The sequence below is a fragment of the Garra rufa genome, chromosome 19 (assembly GCF_049309525.1).
Source record: "Garra rufa chromosome 19, GarRuf1.0, whole genome shotgun sequence".
Lineage (NCBI taxonomy): Eukaryota > Metazoa > Chordata > Actinopteri > Cypriniformes > Cyprinidae > Garra > Garra rufa.
This window is the reverse complement of record NC_133379.1, coordinates 33,506,338-33,527,102: the sequence shown is the minus strand read 5'-3', so window position 1 is coordinate 33,527,102 and position 20,765 is coordinate 33,506,338. Positions and strand designations below refer to the sequence as shown.

Here is a 20,765-nt window from a genome sequence, read left to right as displayed (position 1 = left end):
GTTTACACCCTCTGAGTGAAGACAGTATGTTCCCACAGGGATCAATCATAAGGCAACACATTCTGAAGACTGAAACCTCTGCGTGATTTTAACAGCCTGCAAAGCTTAAAGGTTTCTTGACCTGTGCCAGCCTTAAGCTGAAGCATGTCGGTTAAATTTGTTGCATCCAGAGACACACTTGTAAATTGAGGGAGATATTAAACATAACATTGTCATAACTTTTACTAGTTAACCTCAATTTAAATCTCAATTTGCATGCATATTTTTTTCAGCTTGCAATCGATGCACCACAAGACTGGTGTTGAACAGATCACCCCAAAAAGTAAAATTAACTCAATTTTTAATCCGTTCCTCATAAAAAGCTACTTTATGCATTTAAAAGACTTCGAATATAGTGCATAAGTTGCATGCACTACTTTGTGCTGCATTTCTGAAACTTCTGAAACTAGTGAACCTCAATTTAAAACTCATTTTGCATGAAACATTTAATACAAATTGTGTCAGTTTGCAATTCATGCACCACATAACAATACTGCTGTTAAACAGATCACCCCAAAAGTGAAATTAACTTGATTTTTGGTCTGTTCCTCATAAAAAGCCACTGTATGCATTCAAATGATTGTGAATATAGTGCATAAGTTGCATGCACTACTTTGTGCTGCATTTCTGAAGCTTCTGAAACAAGTGAACCTCAATCTTAATCTAATTTTGCATGAAAATTTGCATGCAAAATTGGTCAGTTTGCAATCCATGCACCACATAACAAGACTGCTGTTGAACAGATCACCCAAAAAAGTGAAATCAACTTGATTTTGGTCTGTTCCTCATAAAAAGCCACTTTATGCATTCAAAAGACTGTGAATATAGTGAAAAAGTTGCATGCACTACTTTGTGCTGCATTTCTGAAGCTTCTGAAACGAGTGAACCTCAATCTAAATCTCATTCTGCATGAAATCTGTTCCTCATAATCTGTTCCATCATTATATGTTCCTCGTAAAAAGTCACTTTATGCTTTCAAAAGTCTGATTTCCACCAGAGAACATGAAGGAGAGTTAATGATGACAGAATGCTGGTTTTTGGGTCATCTCTTCTTTAAATAGCACAAGAAATATGAAGCATGCTGCTTGCTGACAGCTTCATGAATTCGATGTTAAAACAGAAAGAGTGTTTCCATAACTGTGTTCCTCGAACCAAATGCACCTGTTAGGAAGGCCACCTCACATTACAGATGTGTGTGCTAGAGAGTGTGTTGGAATAGATAGGAGGCAAAGGAGATGTTTATTAGCTTGTCTAAGGAAAGAACAAAGCACTTCTAGGAACCTTGCAATCATTAATCTGCATCAACGCTTTAGATCAGATCCTCCCCGTGGAGCTTTAAAGATTTTTTATATTTAAAATCCTTCTATCTGCGTCTATGACACCGATGCAGGATAAACACTTGCTCTGCACCCATGAGAGGCATTAAAATATCTTTCAATGTCAAATTCCCATCCACTGTTCTGACAGTAATAATCTTGTTCTGGCTTCGCAGATGAAAACACCTCAGAGATCTTCTTCATGATGTTTGTCAACTCTGATGATGGCAAGGCAGGCAAATATAGCCGCGAAGTGATAAATCGTCCGGCATGGCACATGTCTCTGCTATCAGGTAACCCACTTTGAACTAAGGGGGATGTGGACTAAAAATACCCATCTCCCCAAACCCCCAAGACCTGTCAGCTTTACGTGAACCTCATATTCTCCAGACCTACATCACCGTTGAGTATAATTGCCCATTCGGATGTAAAAAAAGGTACCTACTTCATTGTCTGGGGATTTTTTTGTTGTTGGGAGAAACCATTTGTGTTCTGCCCACAGGGATCTGATGCTGAGCTTTGGCTGCTTTGAGAGTGAGATCTTTGGACTTGGTCTCTCATGACAGATGTGTCCAAACTGAGGTAACTAGTCTGTCAAAGGCCAACAGTTTTTATGGCTTTGGCTGCTAAATTCTGAAGCTTAATTATTTGAATCACATGTATTTATAGTTACAGTATATATATAAAAAATACTGTTTTCTTATTTAATCATATTCTAACACACATAGTGATTTGGCTTTCTACTGTTTCTTTACTGTCTTTTTTATTACAGCATCAAGTTAACATTTTGAATTGTACACCACACATTTTTTTTTTAATGTTTTGCACACATATATCAGTTGAAATTAGTTAAAGGCTGTGTATGAGTAACAATTAACCTTATTTATTTACGTCTTTTAAATTTATGACGTCTTGCATCTGACTAAAGCGCGCAATGACAGTTTAAGAGTAGCTTAAGAAAATCATGCGTGTAGGAAAAACAGGGCTGAGTCATATTCATCTGATAGCTCTGACGTAGGAATCGCGTATGGAAATACACACACGGGTTGATACAAATCTAAGTGGAAACTCATTTGACCAATTTTCCAGTGAAGCTCAACACCTGCAGGTTGTTTGCAATGGAAAAACCTAGGATTAAATGCAGTTATTTATATTTATGAAATTAACTTAATTAGATTTACATTTATTTTATATGTTATATATTTTAAATTAAATATCAGTATATATATAAACTATAATAAAATCATTTTTTAAAAATAATGCAATATTAAAAGTTTAATTTCTCAATTATCTTGTTTAAAGAATATTTCAATTTTATAATTTTATAAAAAAAATACATAGATTTAATAAATACAAAAATACATCATTTTGCCTATGATGTCTTATAAAACACTGTGGTTGTACAATGGTGTATTGATAGTATTAGATGAATGATAAACATATTCATATATGTAAGTATAAGTATATAAGTGTGTAGCAATAGACAAAAATACATTGTATGGGTCAAAATGACAGATTTTTTTTTATGCCAAAAATCATTAGGATATTAAGCAAAGAGCATGTTCTATAAAGATATTTTGTAAATTTCGTACCATAAATATATAAAAACTTAATTTTTCATTAGTAATATGCATTGCTAAGAATTTCATTTGTACAAAATAAAGTGTAAAGTCGGCAACACCAAAGCTCCAAAAAAATTTATCAAAAAAATTTATTTATAAAACAACTTTCGCATAGCGTATGTAAGAATTTCATTTGGACAACTTTAAAGGTGATTTTCTCAATATTTAGATTTTTTTTGCACCCTCAGATTAAAGATTTTCAAATAGTTCCCAGTCAAATCCTATTCTGTCCTATCCTAACAAACCAGCTTTAAGATGATGTATAAATATCTTTTTTTTTATGATTCTTATGACTGGTTTTGTGGTCCAGAGTCCCATATTACACCATATTAATCTAAGGCATGATTCTAAAAAGAATATCGCCATATCCAAAAGCGCGAATCTTGCCTCGGATTAATATGCTTTAAATGATCTATAGCTCTCATTTTCTATCCATCTAATAGTTTCTTGTTTTCTTTTTTCTCCTCTTCCATTTCTTCTCTTGCAGTGACGTGTGTGCAGTGATCCAGAGAGAGGAGATGACAGATGAGCGGGTTGACATGACCGCCCCAGACAATCTGCTGTTCTTGGACACAGATGCTGTCAACTGTTCCTTCGCTTCACTGCCCATAGAGCAAAATGAGCCTGCCCGTGCCACAGACAAGCAGACAGATGACAGCTTCAGTTCAGTCCCTGATCAACACCCTGATTCAGCCTCAGGAAGCTTAGGATTAATGCCAGTTCCGTGTGAGGATGGGACCATTGAGATCCATAATACAAACATTGAAAAGGAAAATGAGAGCGATTTAGTCTTAACGCAGCCCCTGGATCCCTGGATAGAATTGACAACAAATCATCCAAATGATGATAAAGATGATGATTTCGGTACTGCTGCTGTAATAGTTCACCTAATGGACGTGGACAATATGATAGAAAGAAATCAAAATGACAAACATAGTGGCTCAAACACCAAAAAAGATGGCACTTTAATGAGTCCAGAAGTTTTGTTATTAACAGAACACAACAAACAAGAAGAAATGAGCCAAGACACCAATTTAAACCAATATGCCTCCTTTGAAAGCATTGGACTTGAGGTTAACCAAATGCCTAATGATGAAGATCCCTTGGTAAATACTATCTCTCATGTAATGAATACTGAGCAAAGCCCATGCTTGACTGCAAGCAATGAGACTGATGCAGCTTCCTCTGAATCCCTCATTCAAATTTGCCGGGGTGCATCTGAAGGTATTGATGTAGCAGTGGAAGCGGCAACTGCATATAAAACTCTTCCAGAAATGCATGACATTGCGGAGGACTTGACATGCTGTGGCTTCACAACCTCTCAGATAGACGATCTGAAGATTGGCATTCACCCATCTTTGTCTGATTTGCATGAAGCAGACATTCTGAACATCTTAACACATGCCTCTGCATTATTAGACACTTCAATGAGGCCAGAAGTTCCATTATTAACAGAACACAGTAAACAAAAAGAAATGAGCCAAGACACCAATTTAAACCACTACGCCTCCTTTGAGACCATTGGACTTAAGGTTAACCAAATGGCTAATGATGATGATTTCTTGGTAAATACTGCATCTCATTTAATGAATAGTGAGCAAAACTCATGCTTGATTGCAAGCAAGGGGACTGAAACAACTTCCTCTGAAACCCTCATCAAAACAGTAGCAGTGGAATTGGTGACTGCAGATATAACTCCAGAAATTGCAGAAGACTTGACATGTTGTGGCTTCACGACTTCTCAGATGCAAAAGACAGAAGATCAGAAGGTTGGCATTCATCCATTTTTGGCTGAACTGCACAAAGCAGACCCTACAAACATCTTAACACATGCCTCTGCATTATTAGACATTTTAATGAGTCCAGAAGGTCCATTAATAACCGAACACAACAAACAAGAAGAAATGAGCCAAGACACCAGTTTAAACCAATACGCCTCCTTTAAGAGAACTGGACTTGGGGTTAAACAATTGGCTAATGATGTTGATCCCTTGGTAAATATTGTCTCTGATGTAATGAATAGTGAGCAAAGCTCATGTTTGATTGCAAGCAATGTGACTGATGCAACTTCTTCTGAAACACTCATCCAGACTTGCCCGGATGGATCTGAAGGTGTTGATGTAGAAGTGGAAGTGGCGACTGCATATAAAACTCTTCCAGAAATGCATGATATTGCAGAGGACTTGACTTGTTGTGGCTTCACAACCTCTCAGATACCAAAGACAGAAGATCCAAAGACTGGTTTTTATCTATCCTTGGCTGATTTGCATGAAGCAGACACACTAAACATCTTAACACATGCCTCCTTATTATCAGACATTCTGGGGTTGAACAACAATGTCTTAGAAACAGCTGAGATGCCAGTCAATGACAGTGAGATCATTCAGACTGTAAATCAAGACTTAGCTTCCTCAAATGTTGGTGCTTTAACCCAAACCGTTCCGAATCTTCTCCAGGATTCAGAACGTGATGTAATGGAATCAAAATCCAACAGAACTGATGATTCCATGCTTGATAAAACGATTGGAACAAAGTTTCCATTGGATATCAGTAGGGTACAACTATTGCCAACTTGTAGCAATGATCCAATTGAGACAACTGATAATTCTGAGTCACTTTTCCCCCAATCCATGCACGAAACTTTACAGATTGGAAAAAAACATGAGAAGGATCTCTCACAAGTGATGCCTTGCCCAGCAACTGTCACGAATAGAGCTTTAGGTAAATGTTCTGAGGAGATCGATGGTGCTTGCTTAAAGTTCACAGGAACGGAACTTGATGTTAAAGCTGGAAGCGAGTTGTGGTTGGACGCTCGCCAGTTCTTGGCAGGTGAAGAGGATGAGGGTGCTATTTTTGACAAGAGGGGTCATTCATGTCCACCCAGCCCCCTCACAGCCCATCCAGACAACACAAAAGCCTCGGATTACTCCAGGAGAGAGAACATTTCAGTTGACCACCACACTGAAGACTGGGAGCTAAGGTTTCCACCTGTTGAGAGGTGGTCATCCTCAGACAGCTGGGCTAGTGCACTATCAGACTGGTTCCAGGCAGTTAACACCAATTCGGAAGACTCTTTCTCTCCAAGCACTGGTTCTAAACACGGTATGGCAATCCAAGACAACATTTTGGAGCAAAGGACAAGTTCTGATAATGCAAACAACACTGGACAGACATGTCTGTCCTTCACCCTCTTAGAACCAGAAGAACCTGGTCAAGCTTTAAGCAGAGGACTAGTTGAGTCTGATAACACTAATGGAACTGTTTTTAAACAAGGAGATAAAGATGTACTTCCTTCTCATTCAGACTCAGACAAACAGGACAACACATTGATGAAGAACAACATGAGTTTGTTGGAGAGGTCTAAATCCCATAAACCAGATAAGAATGCAGGCATGGATATGCCTAATGCATCAAAATCTATTGCAAATGAGACCAGTGCCAAACTTTATGGAGGTCAGCAAATCCCTGGAGAGCTTTGGAGTGCAAAGGTGAGATGACTAGCACATTTCAAATACAATTAGCACAGGCAAACATAGACTCCAGTGTTTTGACTGGGGTTTCTTTAGATCTTTTGAAGTTTGCATGGAGACATTTGCATTTCAGGGTTTTCGGTTTAAACTAAAGGTTAGTTTTGGTTAACTGTACTGTAATGACTACATACTGAATGAAAATTTAATCACTGGTTGCAAAAAAAAAGTACTTTGGTGGAGCCATAGTCTAGTGATGGTGTCAACATACATAAGCATCATACTAAAATGCTTACTGTATGCTTGTATGCTTACAAAGAATGCAATGGTTCAGATTCAAAAACATGATATTACCGTGGTAATGTCCATCAAAAAATGCCAATACCGTGGTACTTTTTGATATTGTTCTATTAGTGACCATTTCCATTATGTAAAATCTTCCACAAGTTATTGTGACGGAACGTGATCTTAAATAGCTTGTCACCTTTAACATTTCCTTAAATAGATCTTGCATGTGTGGAACACTTTCATCATGACTTTCAATATTTATTATGACACACTGTGTGCTGGAAGAGCCAAGTCATTCCACACAAATATATAACATAATAATGTACACACACTCTCTCTTTCTCACACATACACAAGCACTAAGGATATACTAAAGAATTAAAAGAGACATTATTATATTAAATGTGTATTATTTATTTATTCATGATTTTGTTTTATTCCCCGCCTATTTTCTGCTCAAAAGAGATGTGATTAAACTAACCTCTGCAGCCATTTTTGACATATCCATCACCAAAGTATGGCTCAGATGCACTCACTAATACTTAACATTGACACCTCCCTCGGACGTACATGACAGGCAGCTGTGGCTGCTGAGGAAATGTGAGGTGCACAGAAAAATACTGATAAACAGAAATGCAGACTAATTATAGAGGGTGGTGGATGATAATAGACCAAAGAGCAAAAGAGGAACTAGAGAGGCGGTGGGTGAGGGGTATGAGCACAGCTGAGGGCCGAAATATAACTCCTGCTCGCAAACTCAGTGTCGTACTGTACGACAGTTTCACCAATCCCACAGACCCCTGAGACAGCGAGAGAGCTGTGATTGGTTCACTTACATTACACAGTGGCTGTGATCAGTATAATAGAGATGATCCCTAGCATTGCCAAGCACATGTGGCTTTAGACTGTGGCTTGAAAGCATAATGGTTTTTGCATTAGGCGGACCAGAGCCTCAGTGAGGTATGTAAACAAACAGCTAAATGTAGTTTGGACAAGAATAGGCCTAAATTGACTTATCAAATTCCTATGCTGTCTGCCTCTAATTTCTTTGTGTCTTCGCCATTTAATGTTTTTTAAATGTTGTTGTGTTTCAGTCGAAAGGAAGTGCGCTGGTGGAGGTGACTGGTGACAGAGTTTCCCAACTCGGGTTGGTCTTTGAGGAGGAACGTGAAAGCAGTTTTACTTCTCAAAGTATCTCGGCTTACAAGAATTTAACTGAGTGTGTGAGCACCGAGGAGCGGCGTCACAGCTCTGATGTTGCTCTCCACACATGTCCCTCTCAATCGAACAATCACGTGTCTTCTGAGGCGGGACGTGCAGATGGAAATGAATCATTTGGGCATTTTAACACTGAGGAGTGCACTGTGAAGCCAAAGGAGGAGGAAAGAAATATATTACCGCAGATTATTACGCCGTTTGCACCGCTCAAAACTGAAAATACTTTTCTCCATCATAATTTATTGAAGAGTCCACAAGCTGGCCTAGATTGTCAACCAAAAGGGATTATTAATGAGACGAGTTGCGACGATTCTTCTGAAGATCGCTTTCATAAAGGTGCAGATTTAGATGATCCTTCTATCAAGGATACTAGAAGAAACGTGGAGTTCAGTGATACCTGTAACATCGGCAAAGAGCTTTCCAAGTTAATTTTACTCACAGGACAGCGTTTTATGGTGTCTGAGGACAAACATGTTGCATATGTCACTCTAGACTTGGAAGAACCCAATTTGAGTAATTTTTCTTGGTCAAACTGTGAGGAACGACTTAAAACAGACAATATGCCTCACAAGTCTTCCAAAACTGCCTCAGATGGTAAAACACGCTCTAAACATAAAGAGAAACCAACTGAGAAACTGCAACTTGGAGTTCAAGCATCAAAAAAGCAAGATCTTCAGCCTGCATCCCAAATGAAAGATAATCTCAAATCAGAAGGAGATGGTTGCGAAGACCATCCAGTTACTGTTATTGAAACCATCGTCATCACAGAGAAGATTGTTCCTAAACCCCAAGGGAAGAAGAAAAAGAAACATGTGCAACATGGCATGTCAAAACCTGAGAATGATCCACTGAGTGACTCAGGAAGCAGAAGTGCTCAGAAGAGCCTTGAAGTGAAAGTAGCCTCAAATGGTCTGGATAAGCCTGCATTTCATCTTCCCACCAAATTGGATGTTATTGACAAAGATAGCAATCAGAAAGTCATGTCAGTGAGACCTAAAGTAGAACCCAGTGGGAGTTTCGCTGCCAAGATGGATCCTGGAAGCGTAAATGCCACTCAGAAAGCGACTCCTATAAAACTCAAAGTAGATGCCAGTAGCACAGCCAAGATGGAAAATAAGACGTGCACCTCAGATCCTTCAAGCATGTGTTTACCCAGCATGCTGAATGACGACGTCAAGCGCAGGCGAATCGCAGTCGACCTGTCTGGAGCAGTTCCCATAAGGACAAGACCACAGCTGCCCGCAATTTTCCGTCAAGCAAGAAAAGATGAGGAAGATACAACTCGGAGAGCTTACAGTGAAGTTGTCAAGCAGAAGATTCCAGTGCCAAAAGAAGGTTCTCCAAATGCATTCCTGTTCAACTTCAAATTAGAAATCAATTTATTGGTTGTCCAATGCTGCGCCCAAAAGGCCCAATGTCCTGCAGAGTTTAGCTTTAAAAAACACTTGATTGGAGGTGTTCTGCTAACCCTGAAGACCCTTGATTAACTAGTTCGGATGTGTTTGATTAGGACACTGGCCTTCCAGGAGCAGGAATGGACACCCCTGCAGAGGACCATTTTTATAGTATGCATTCCTGAGTCAGAAATGTCAGAACCATCCAACTTGACCCAGTCTGATGTGCTCATCTTAGCTGGTTTAGCTTTTGTTCACTTCTAGAATATTAATATCGCGTCTTTGCACATTACACAATCACGTTGGAAAAGTCAAGCGCGGTTAGTTATTCGTCTGTGTACTTTGGTTCAAAAATCATCCAACATAGTTGTTTTACCTTTTTTATAAAGGCCGTTTGACTTTCTTTGCACTTTCACTTTTTTTTAGGTACTTCTTCAGGAAAATATTTTTTCCAGAAGTGAACTAAACCTATTAAAGTTGGTTTAGCTGGTTTGCCAATTGGTCAAGTGACCATAAATCTCTAAAACCAACTAAACAGACCAGCCTAATCAGCTTGCCCACCTTAGGGACAGAGACTAGCTAATCACCTTAGGCTGATTCAACATTTGGGTTGGAGTACAATAGAAGTAGGTTATCAAATAAATGTATGTAAAATGGAGTGTAAATGATGCATTTTTATATGTTTTTGTTGTAGTTGTGGTTCCTCGTGTCATCTCAGAGATCCAGGCTGACCCAGTCCCTGCCGACCCCCAGAACATCTTGCTTTGGTGCCAGTTCAATCCCGTCCCACCTGATGCCACCATTAGGTGGACTAAAGAGGGAACCGTTCTGTCAGAGATAAACAAAGTGTAAGAAAAATGCTCTTTTCCTATCAGTTCCTGCTTCACCTTATCTATCTACATTATCGTCTGACTCTGAGTCCAAAATTGGATTTACTTAACTGAGATGACCGAATTTCTGAAGGACATCATTATAGCTTTTGTACCACTTGGTGGCACTCTGTTCTCGTCCAAAACTGCTGTAAATTTTGGCAGAGACCTGAGTGAACATCAGCGCTCTGGTGATTCAGCCACGACTTGGAGTGGGAGCGAAATGAACCTTTTACATAACAGTGTGATTCATTCGTACTAAATGCTGACTGTGCCTCAGACGCTCTTAAACAGGGTTCTACGGTCCAGAATGGTCCTTCTTAGATGTTTTGTAAGCTGTAATTGAAGTTTTAGATTCTATTGCTTATAATCATGATTGAACATCTGATATTTGGTGTAGGGGCTTTTGCCCAGATATGTGAAGAATTATTGCTTTACTATAAAAGTTTTTCCTGTTTTCTGTAGCGAGATGGATGAAGGACGCCTCACTATGACTATCGTAAAGGCTTGCAGTAAAGATCTAGGGCTCTACAAATGCAGCCTGAACGCTGCCAACATTTCTGTTTCGACCTCAGAGTACCATCTCACGTCAGAGGGTAAGACACAGAGGGCTGCTTTCCCAGACTAATGATTAAGGAGGCTATAAATTACGGTTTTAATTTGCTAAAGTACTTCATGACTAAGCAGAAAGTTAAAGCAGGAACTCATGCTCTGAAGTTTCAGGGTGATTGATGTAATAGACTAAAAAAGCCAGATAAAGACTTTTCCTGTTTCAAGAATGGCTCAATTCGACTGTTAATTAAATAAATTCATACAAGTATGCAAGCATTCAATCCATACATAATACACAAAGTAGAAATATCAAAAGTTAAATCAAAAGTCACAATAAATACATTTATAATGTTAGAAAAAAAAAATTTGGAACGTAAGATTTTTTATGTTTTTAAAGGGATAGTTCACCCAAAAATGAAAATTTGATGTTTATCTGATTACCCCCAGGGCATCCAAGATGTAGGTGACTTTGTTTCCTCAGCAGAACACAAACAAAGATTTTTAACGAAAACCGGTGCAGTCTGCCAGCCAAATAAGGGGAAGTGGATGGGCACCAGACCTTTAAAAGTAAACAAAAACATGCACAGACAAATCCAAATTACACCCTGTGACTCGTGACGATACATTGATGTCTTAAGACACGAAATGATTGTTTTTTGCGAGAAACAACAGTATTTATATCATTTTTTACCTTTGATACACAGCCACGTCCATCTGTCCTGAGCACAAGCTCATCATCCGGCTCGTTAAATGTGTACGCGCTCTGGCGTATTATACGCAAATGTCGTAAGGGGAAATCGGTGAAAAGTCCCGTATGAGTTTGCGCAAGCAAACGTAATCTTTTAGCTTTAAATTGGTTTGAACAATCAGGATAAGGGCAAGTAATTACCATTTTGAATAGCCGCTATACCCACAATCTCTGTGCTCTGTTTAAACAATGAGTGTCGTATACATGCGACAGATCGCTTCCGGCGTTTGGATATTCTACGCCAGAGCGCGTTCACATGTAACGAGCCGTATGATGAGCTCGTGCTCAGGACAGATGGACGTGGCTGTGTATCAAAGATAAAAAATGATATAAATACTGTTCAGTTTCTTAAGACATTAATGTATCGTCACGAGCCACAGGGTGTAATTTGGATTTGTCTGTGCATTTTTTTGTTTACTTTTAAAGGTCTGGTGCCCATCCACGTCCATTATTTGGCTGACAGACTGCACCGGTTTTTTGTTAAAAATCTTCGTTTGTGTTCTGCTGAAGAAACAAAGTAACCTACATCTTGGATGCCCTGGGGGTAAGCAGATACACATCAAATTTTCATTTTTGGGTGAACTATCACTTTAAGAAGTCTCTTCTGCTCACCAAGCCGCATTTCTTTGATCTAAAATACAGCACACACATTAATATTGGGAAATATTTTTACCATTTAAAATAACTGCTCTCTATTTTAATATATGTTAAAATGTAATTTATTCCCGTGATCAAAGCCTAATTTTCAGCACCATTACTCTAATCTTCAGTGTCACATGATCTTTTAGAAATAATTTGAATACGCTGATTTGATGTTCAAGAAATATTGTTATTATTGTTTAATCAACATTTAAAACAGTTGAGTACTTTTTTTTTCTCTCAGGATTCTTTGATGAATACTTTTGTTTAGCAATGATGCTAGAAAAAAGTGATGATAAAGATATTTAAAATTTTACAAAAGATTTTGATTTCAAATAAATTATGTTCTTCTGAATTCTGAATTCTACTTTCTATTCATCAAAGAAACCTAAAAAAATTGGACTCGACTGTTTTTAGCATAATAATAAAAAATGTTTTTTGAGCTGCAAATCAGAATATTAGACTGATTTCTGAAGGAGCATATGAGTGGAGTATTGATGATAAAAATTCAGCTTTGAAATCACAGGAATAAATTACATTTCTAAATATATTCAAATAGAAGACAGTTAATTAAATAGCAAAAATATTTCAATTTTTTTGCTGTAATTTGGGTCAAATAAATGCAGGCTTGGTGAGCAGAAGAGACTTCTTTAAAAAACAAAATCTTGCTTCTTACATCTGGTAGTGTATTATTAATTAAATCTGCAAACATGAAAAAAACTAGATTATTTCACACATTGACTCAGCTGTGTAAAATTTTTCATTTCAGTGCTTATGGAACTAGTCATTCCGAGTCATGATCAGCCAGGTAAACGGACTTTAATTTCATGGTCTCTGATGTTCCTATAAGTAACTAAACTATTATGAACTGTATGACGAATAATAGGATGTTCTAATGGATTGTGAGTGTCATCGTTAGTTTTGCAACACTTCTTATTCTATTTATGTATCTCCTAGCTGAGCCCAGGGTAATGGATGGCGATGAGGAGAACATCCAGTGCAGCCCGCTTCTCTTTAAAGATGATTTTCTCTCAGATCAGTACTTTGGAGAGCATCAACCTGCTAGCATCGTGACTGAAAAGGTCCACTTCGGTGAGGGCATGCACCGCAAGGCTTTCAGGACCACTCTTAGAGGAGGCAATCTGCCAAGCTTTTACCCCGGCCATCCCTGCGTCCTGAAAGTACACAATGCCATCAGCTATGGGACCAAAAATAATGATGAACTCGTCCAGAAGAACTACAGCTTGGCTGTAGAGGTGAGAATGGATGTCTCTGGTGAGATGTTTAATTGAGTAATTAACTTAAGGAGATTTGGGACTAATTTTTTTTTTTTTTTAACAGGAATGTCATGTGCAGAATACCGCCAGGGAATATATTAAAGCGTACAACAGTGTGGCCAAGTCTGCAGCATCATTTGGAGAGGTGCCAGAGTAAGTATAACAATACACAAACTCACACTACACGCTTGTGAAGTGCAAAAAGTTCTGGGAAACTTACGTAGAGTATTGTTTCAATGCACTTCATTTATATATGTAACTATGATGTACTTGTGTGGGGTGAAAAGTGTTTATAATAATATTTATTGTTTTTTAAAGAAGTCTTTTTTGCTCATCAAGACTGCATTTATTTAATTAAAAATACAGAAAAAAATAATATTGTAAAATATTATTGCAACTTAAAATAGTGGTTTTCCATTTGAATATACTTTAAAATAGAATTTATTCCTCTGATGCAAAGCTGAATTTTCAGCATCATTACTGCAGTTTTCAGTGTCACATGATCCTTCAGAAATCATTCTAATATTCAGATTTTTTTTTTTATCAGTATTTAAAATGGTTGTGCTGCTTAATGTTTTTTGGAACCTGTGCTACTTTTTTTCAGGATCCTTTGATGAATACAATTTTGATGATTTTTTAATTTTATTTCTTTCCTTGTTTTAAAGGAATGAATACTTTTATTCACCAAGGATGTGTTAAATTCATAAAAAGTAATGACTATTGTTAGAAAATATTTTTATTTTAAATAAATGCTATTAATTTTATTCATCAAAGAATCCAGCAGAAGAACTGCTTCCAATATTGATAATAAATCAGCATATTAGAATGATTTCTGAAGGATCATGTGATTCTAAAAACTGGAGTAATCACAGAAATAAATCATATTTTTTAAAAATTGCAATAATATTTCATAATATTCCTTATTCTTCTGTTTTTAGATCAAACAGATGGAACTTTGATGAGCATAATAGACTTAAAAAAAAATCTTCTAATTCCCAAACTTTTGAATGTCAGAATGTTTGAATGTTTAAAATTATTTTTAAAGTTTATGCACTATTAACAAGCTTGAAATAGAACTATTAAATATTTGACTTAACTGTAACTTTTGAATTCTGTGTGTACATTTCAAAGGCTTTAGGACATACTTTAGTCAAATACATATTTTTTATTTTTATTAATTCATCAAATTGTCCTTAATTTCCCAGAATCATCCCTATTTATTTGGTGCACCGGCCATCTAACAACATCCCTTACGCCACGCTGGAGGAAGAGCTGCTAGGAGATTTTGTGAAGTATTCTGTGAAGGATGGGAAGGAGATCAACCTGATGCGCAGAGACTCTGAGGCGGGACAGAAATGCTGTGCCTTCCAGCACTGGGTCTATTCACAGACCGAAGGCAACCTGCTGGTCACCGATATGCAGGGTAAATAACACTCTTCCATTTTACCATATATTGCACACCATGACATTAACAGTGGGATGCTGTAACAAGAGGAATTCATACCTGAATACAGCAAGTCACAAAATCACAAATGTTCTTTTATCTCCAGGTGTGGGTATGAAACTGACAGATGTTGGGATTGCCACCTGTAAAAAAGGGTACGTTCTGAATTCAAAATATCTCAGATTTATCCTTTAAAATGAAATATATGTGACCCTGGTCCACAAAACCAGCCTTACAGTAAGTAGCACAGGTATATTTGTAGCAATAGCCAAAAAATACATTGCATAGGTCAAAATGGTCGATTTATTTTTTTATGCCAGACGTCATTAGGATATTAAAGATCATGCTCCATGAAGATGTTTTGTAAATATAATAAAATATAATTTTATTAGTAATATGTATTGCTAAGAACTTCATTTTCTCAGTATTTAGATTTTTTTTGCACACTCAGATTTCAGATTTTAAAATAGTTGAACCATCCATCATCAACAAACAAACCATACATCAATGGAAAGCTTATTTATTCAGATGATAATGTATAAATCTCAATTTCAAAAGATTTACCCTTATGACTGGTTTTGTGGTCCAGGACCACATATAGGTAATAATAGTTAGTTCGAATAAAATATCAAAAGCAAGTAATCACATGGTTTTATTAAACAAAACAGTAACACTTTTTTAAAGCCCGTATACGATCAGGTATCAGATCAGATGTTAGTGTAATATGACATATTTGTATAATCCGTTTGATTATTTAGACAGCTTTTGATACGTTACTCTGCAACTGCCAACATGCCAGCTAGCAGTAATTATTAGTAGTAGTATGCTAGATATATATGCTAACACTATATTTTGATGGTTCCCCAAAAGACAAACTGATTATTAGTTACTTTGCAAGTACATGAACGTTTTACCTAGCCTAACCTTAACCCAAGTCTACACTCTAAGGAGTGTTAGTTGACATGTAGTTGGAAAGTTGCTTAAAGTCAATGGACTAAAAGGACCATCAAAATAAAACGTAATATAATGTAAAAAATAAATGTAATATGATATAGTCCATTATAAATTAAGTAAATTTAATACTTATAATTAAATTAAAAGTTATAACCTCAAATAGTCAAGTATTATAGGCCTAATGTATTATAATTGTTGTTATGATTATTCATGAGATGATATAACATACTATAAGGTTTTCATAATACATTCATTATAAAGCCTTATAATTTATTATAAAAATGGGCTTCATAGAAAGTGTTACCACCAAAACTGTCATAATACATACTGTATTGTAAACAATAAAGCTAATGTGCATCACGCATTATAGCAAAAACCTGCAGAGGGCGCCAACGTCCTGACGATTGTTTTTACCCTCTACAACGTGATCTAATCCGTGTTTAAAGGATAACTATTGCCAAAATAATTAGCGAGCGGAAAACTCAAACGCGAGCGGAAACTCAAACAGTGAAAGTGAGTTGTTCAAAACCTTTCTTTTTAGTAAACTCTGTGTACACAAACAATGTTCTCAATGCTGGAGTTCATGTGTAGAGACCCAGGCATACTTCAGGCAAAGTTTCATGGTGTGTCGAGCTTTCTTATTGTTGTAAAAATATCAATTTTGATGCGCTCAAAGTTACGCCCCTAGAACTCCCATTCACCGGCCATTGACCACAAAACGAAATCACGGTCAATCTCAAAAACGACTCGTTTGTCGTAATTATGCTTTTAGATATAAGTTTGTCTGTTTACAGTAAAACAAAAAAACAGCCCAGGTTGCATTTTGGCAATAGTTATCCTTTAATATCCACTAAACATTTAATTCAAATGCTATTTCTTTATGACAGAAATGCTCGAGCCACTGTCATTTCTTGAATATGTGGACATCAAAACGTCTAAACTCAAGAGTGAGGGTTTGACCTTTTATTTTGAAATCGCGATGAACAGTTAGCATATTGAGAACATAGGTTTATAAACGAACAATGTACCTTTACAAATTTGATTAAATGGCAGACGTTGCGTTTGTAGATGAACGTTGTAATAAAACCAAACTACAGCAATTATGCAGAGATGGAGTCAAGACGCTCCACACATGTACAGTATAGGATAGAGGATAACAGTTCACAATAGCGTTATTCTTTATTATGAGCATTAAATGGGTCTAATAATGCGCTTTATGGATTCTTAAAGGCGCCACTTCTGGTGGTTGGCCGGGTATTGGACACAAATGCAGTCAGTATTTGTTCAAATCGAGTAGCCTACTTGAATTAAATTGAGAAATCGTGACAGCCCAAGTTCTTATGAAAGCAGTAATTTTAATAGATTTTTTTTATTGTTACAGCTATAAAGGATTCAGAGGAAACTGTGCCACAACCTTCATTGATCAGTTCAAGGCTCTTCATCAGTGTAACAGGTTCTGCGAGCTTCTGGGGCTCACATCCCTCCAGCCCAAGCCGAAGCGGGCCGTCGCACCGCCAAAGCCAAAAACACAACCCGCGCCAAAGAAAAAAACCTTCGGTTCGGTTCTGAACGCCAAATCCTGATCGCAGAGACTCTGAACTTCGGTTTTGCTCAGGGACAAGCGTGTTTCTGAGAGGTTTCTTTATTTGTAAGATGACATTCATCTGTAAGGTCAGTAGGGAGGTTACTTCTTTCTTGAGAGCTCTTTTGTGCTATTTTAAATGAGCTTATTACTGATTTTTATTTAATTTTGTATGTTTTTTAAACGGTGAGTGGGTTGACACTTGATTTAACACTGTTTTGATGAAATATTCTTTGTTTAAACCAAAGAAATATCAGCTATAGTGTTTCATCCTGATTTGCTTTGATTGCGATCGGATGTTATAATATGTGCAATAAGTACTTAGTTTATCAAACTGCTAAATCTTAAGTAGATATTTACTTTATGAGTGAGGTTAATGTACAAATGTAAGTGTAAATGCTAGAATTGAATGTTTGAAGCTGTTAAAATCCTTTTTTTTTGTCACACTCACGCACACACAAACAAAAGTTTCTTTTTTGGTATTTCTTTTATTTTGGATTTTCTAAAGTCCTTCTACACTGTCTCTGGGGAGGAAGGAAGGAAGGAAGGATGAGGTGGTCAATATGATGCAATGGAAAAGTTTGTCCGCTTGCCCTAGTAAACAGCTGTTGATTTGCCTCAGTAAGAATGACAATCCTCCACCTTCACGTTTCCATCATCCTTCCAAAGTCATTTGACTTATTGCCTCATTGCTATATATAAGTACACACGTTTGAAGCCATGTATTTGTCCTGTTAATGTTAATGAACTGCACAAATGAATCACCTGGTATTAAAAACGGTGATGGTACTGTAGCTACTTTCTGCAAATGTATAGATAGTCTTATCTGTTAGTAGTCTTAGTGGATTGAAGGTCAAAGGTTATCAGATTCTTGGCTTGACTGAACCACAATCATCTTGTATTGGCTTTGAATGATTTCTTCTGAATGATATATTGTGGATTAATAAGTATTGCTTTTCTTTATTGAGTCTGGGCTTTATTTTAGTCTTTAAACTTAAAAAAAAGTTACTTATTTTATATAAATGTTTGCTTAAAATAAAATACAAAGAACAATTATTTAATAAATTCTACAGTTTATAAAAACAATCATTTTATAAAGTTATGTTATTTATATAAATTACATTTCATGTTGCTTTCTGCAGTCCAGAAGAAATCATACATTATTTTAGTTGAACTGAAATAAGTTTGGTAAATTAAAACTTTAAAAAATCATTTCATTACTTATTTTAGCTTAAAATAAAATGTAAAAAACATAATTGTTTATTTATATACTTATATTTATTTTTTAAAAATTAACTTTTTTTTTGTTAAAAATGTTTAAACAAAATAATTATATACGTAAAGTATGAAATGATTTTCTAAAACTTTGATAAATGATAAAAATGACTAAAATATTTCATATTTTAAAAATAATTTCATATTTTATTTGAACATTTTTAATTGTTAAAAATAAAATCTAAATAATAATGTTATACACACAAACACATGATAAAAATTACATGAAATTACTGATGACATGAAATTATTTTTTAAAAGCTGAAATATTTTTGATGACATTTTATAAAAAAACATTTTATTTAAACATTTTTAATTATTAAAACTAAAATCTAAATTAATAATATAATTTTACACACACACACACACACACACACACACACACACACACACACACACACACACACACACACACAAACATGATAAAATTACATGAAATTATTGCTGACATGAAAAATTACAGAATTTTTTAAAAAGCTGAAATATTTCAATATAATTTTTATTACTTTTAATTATACACATAAAAGACAAAAATATTTCAACTTTTAAAAAATAATTAGCATTTTATTTTGACGTTTTTAATTAAAAGCAAAAATCTAAATGAATAATTAAATTTTGTATGTATACTGTATATATATATATATATATATATATACACATATAAATGATAAAAATGACATTAAAATATTTTAGCTTTTAAAAATAATTTCATATTTTATTTCAACATTTTTAAGTTTAAAATCAAAATAAATCATATAATTTTATACACACACAAATACATGATTAAAATGACATTAAATTATTGACATGAAAAATGACAATTTTTGTTTTTTAAAATATTTTAATGACATTTTTATTGTTTTTTTTAGAATTATATATATACACGATAAACAGCTTTTTAAAAATAATTTAATATTTTATTTTGACATTTTTAATTGTTAAAATTAATATCTAAGTTGATATATATATATATATATTTATTTATTTATAAAATATAACAATTATGTAAAATTTATTTATATAAAATAACATTATTTTAAAATATAAATATTAAAATACATAGATATAAAAATGATAAAAATGACCATTTCAAAAATATAAATAAAATAAAATGAAAAAATTACATCTAAAATAGTCATAAAACTATAATCTTACCTCAAAGATACTAACATAACACTGCTTTACTGTCACTTTTAATCAATGTAACACTTGACCCATTAAAACTGCAAGAAACTTTTTTTTTTGTCATGAAGATACCATACTAATACTGAAGAAAGTGTGTCACATGTCATGCATACTGTCTAGCAACTGGGTCAGTACACATATAGCAGATATGATCTACTGCATCTATTTTTGGCAGATGCCAAATGATCAACACACACACACACACACACATACTCATACATATTCATTTAAAGACTCAAGGTGTCTCATATTCCCACAATAGAATCCGTCATCATGTTGGTGTTTGGCTGAGGAGGTTGAGAGGTCTCACCGTGGCTATTTAGTGTGATAATGGCGTTTGACGACACAGGATACAAACACCATTGTCACACTCCACAGCTCAGGAGGACAACTGATAGTCTAGAATGACTGGAGGTTTAGTGTACTAGTTTATTAACGTCGATATTTTAGGCTTATAGCCTTTATTTTTTCACCTATGATGGCTGAGTGTTTATCTAAGCCATCGAAATCAACCTGTGAACAGAAATGTGACTGCAAATGTCACCCCGTTTTCGCCCTTGTCTTTCCCTTCAGCAGCTGGCTCAGAGTCCGGTCATGTGCAAATGTTATCGATGTGTTTACATGTCCGGATGGTGACGGGAACCGTGCAGATGGTCTCTTCTTGATAAATTCAGTTATACCTTAGATCAGGAATCTTCAACAGAGGGTCCTCAAACCAAAAACACATCTTTATATGTGTATATGTTTATATGTATATCTTATATGTGTTTTAGTTGTCACTGTCAATAATTTAATATGGGATTTTAATATGTCATGTGCAAATATATGACTGCAATGGCATTAAAATCTCACTGATGTACAATTTAAGCATCATGAAGTATGAAAATATATTAATG

General features: G+C 35.6%; 1 protein-coding gene across 1 annotated transcript; it reads left to right on the top strand.

Moving 5' to 3' along the window:
• The first annotated feature begins 1,796 nt into the window (after positions 1–1,796).
• Positions 1,797–18,372, top strand: alpk2 (alpha-kinase 2). Its single transcript, XM_073825251.1, has 11 exons — positions 1,797–1,937; positions 3,465–6,465; positions 7,827–9,285; positions 10,039–10,192; positions 10,679–10,809; positions 12,922–12,960; positions 13,110–13,408; positions 13,494–13,582; positions 14,635–14,852; positions 14,980–15,028; positions 17,209–18,372. The coding sequence occupies exons 1-11, from the start codon at positions 1,915–1,917 to the stop codon at positions 17,408–17,410; spliced, it is 5,664 nt and encodes a 1,887-aa protein (XP_073681352.1). The 5' UTR covers positions 1,797–1,914; the 3' UTR covers positions 17,411–18,372.
• Positions 18,373–20,765: the final 2,393 nt, after the last annotated feature.

Bases quoted from the DNA above. Each gene is read 5' to 3' on its own strand.
- alpk2 (XM_073825251.1), top strand. From the start codon at position 1,915: ATGACAGATGTGTCCAAACTGAG. The intron at 10,193-10,678 runs GTAAGAAAAATG...TGTTTTCTGTAG, and splicing joins CTGTCAGAGATAAACAAAGT to CGAGATGGATGAAGGACGCC. The intron at 13,583-14,634 runs GTAAGTATAACA...TTAATTTCCCAG, and splicing joins TCATTTGGAGAGGTGCCAGA to AATCATCCCTATTTATTTGG.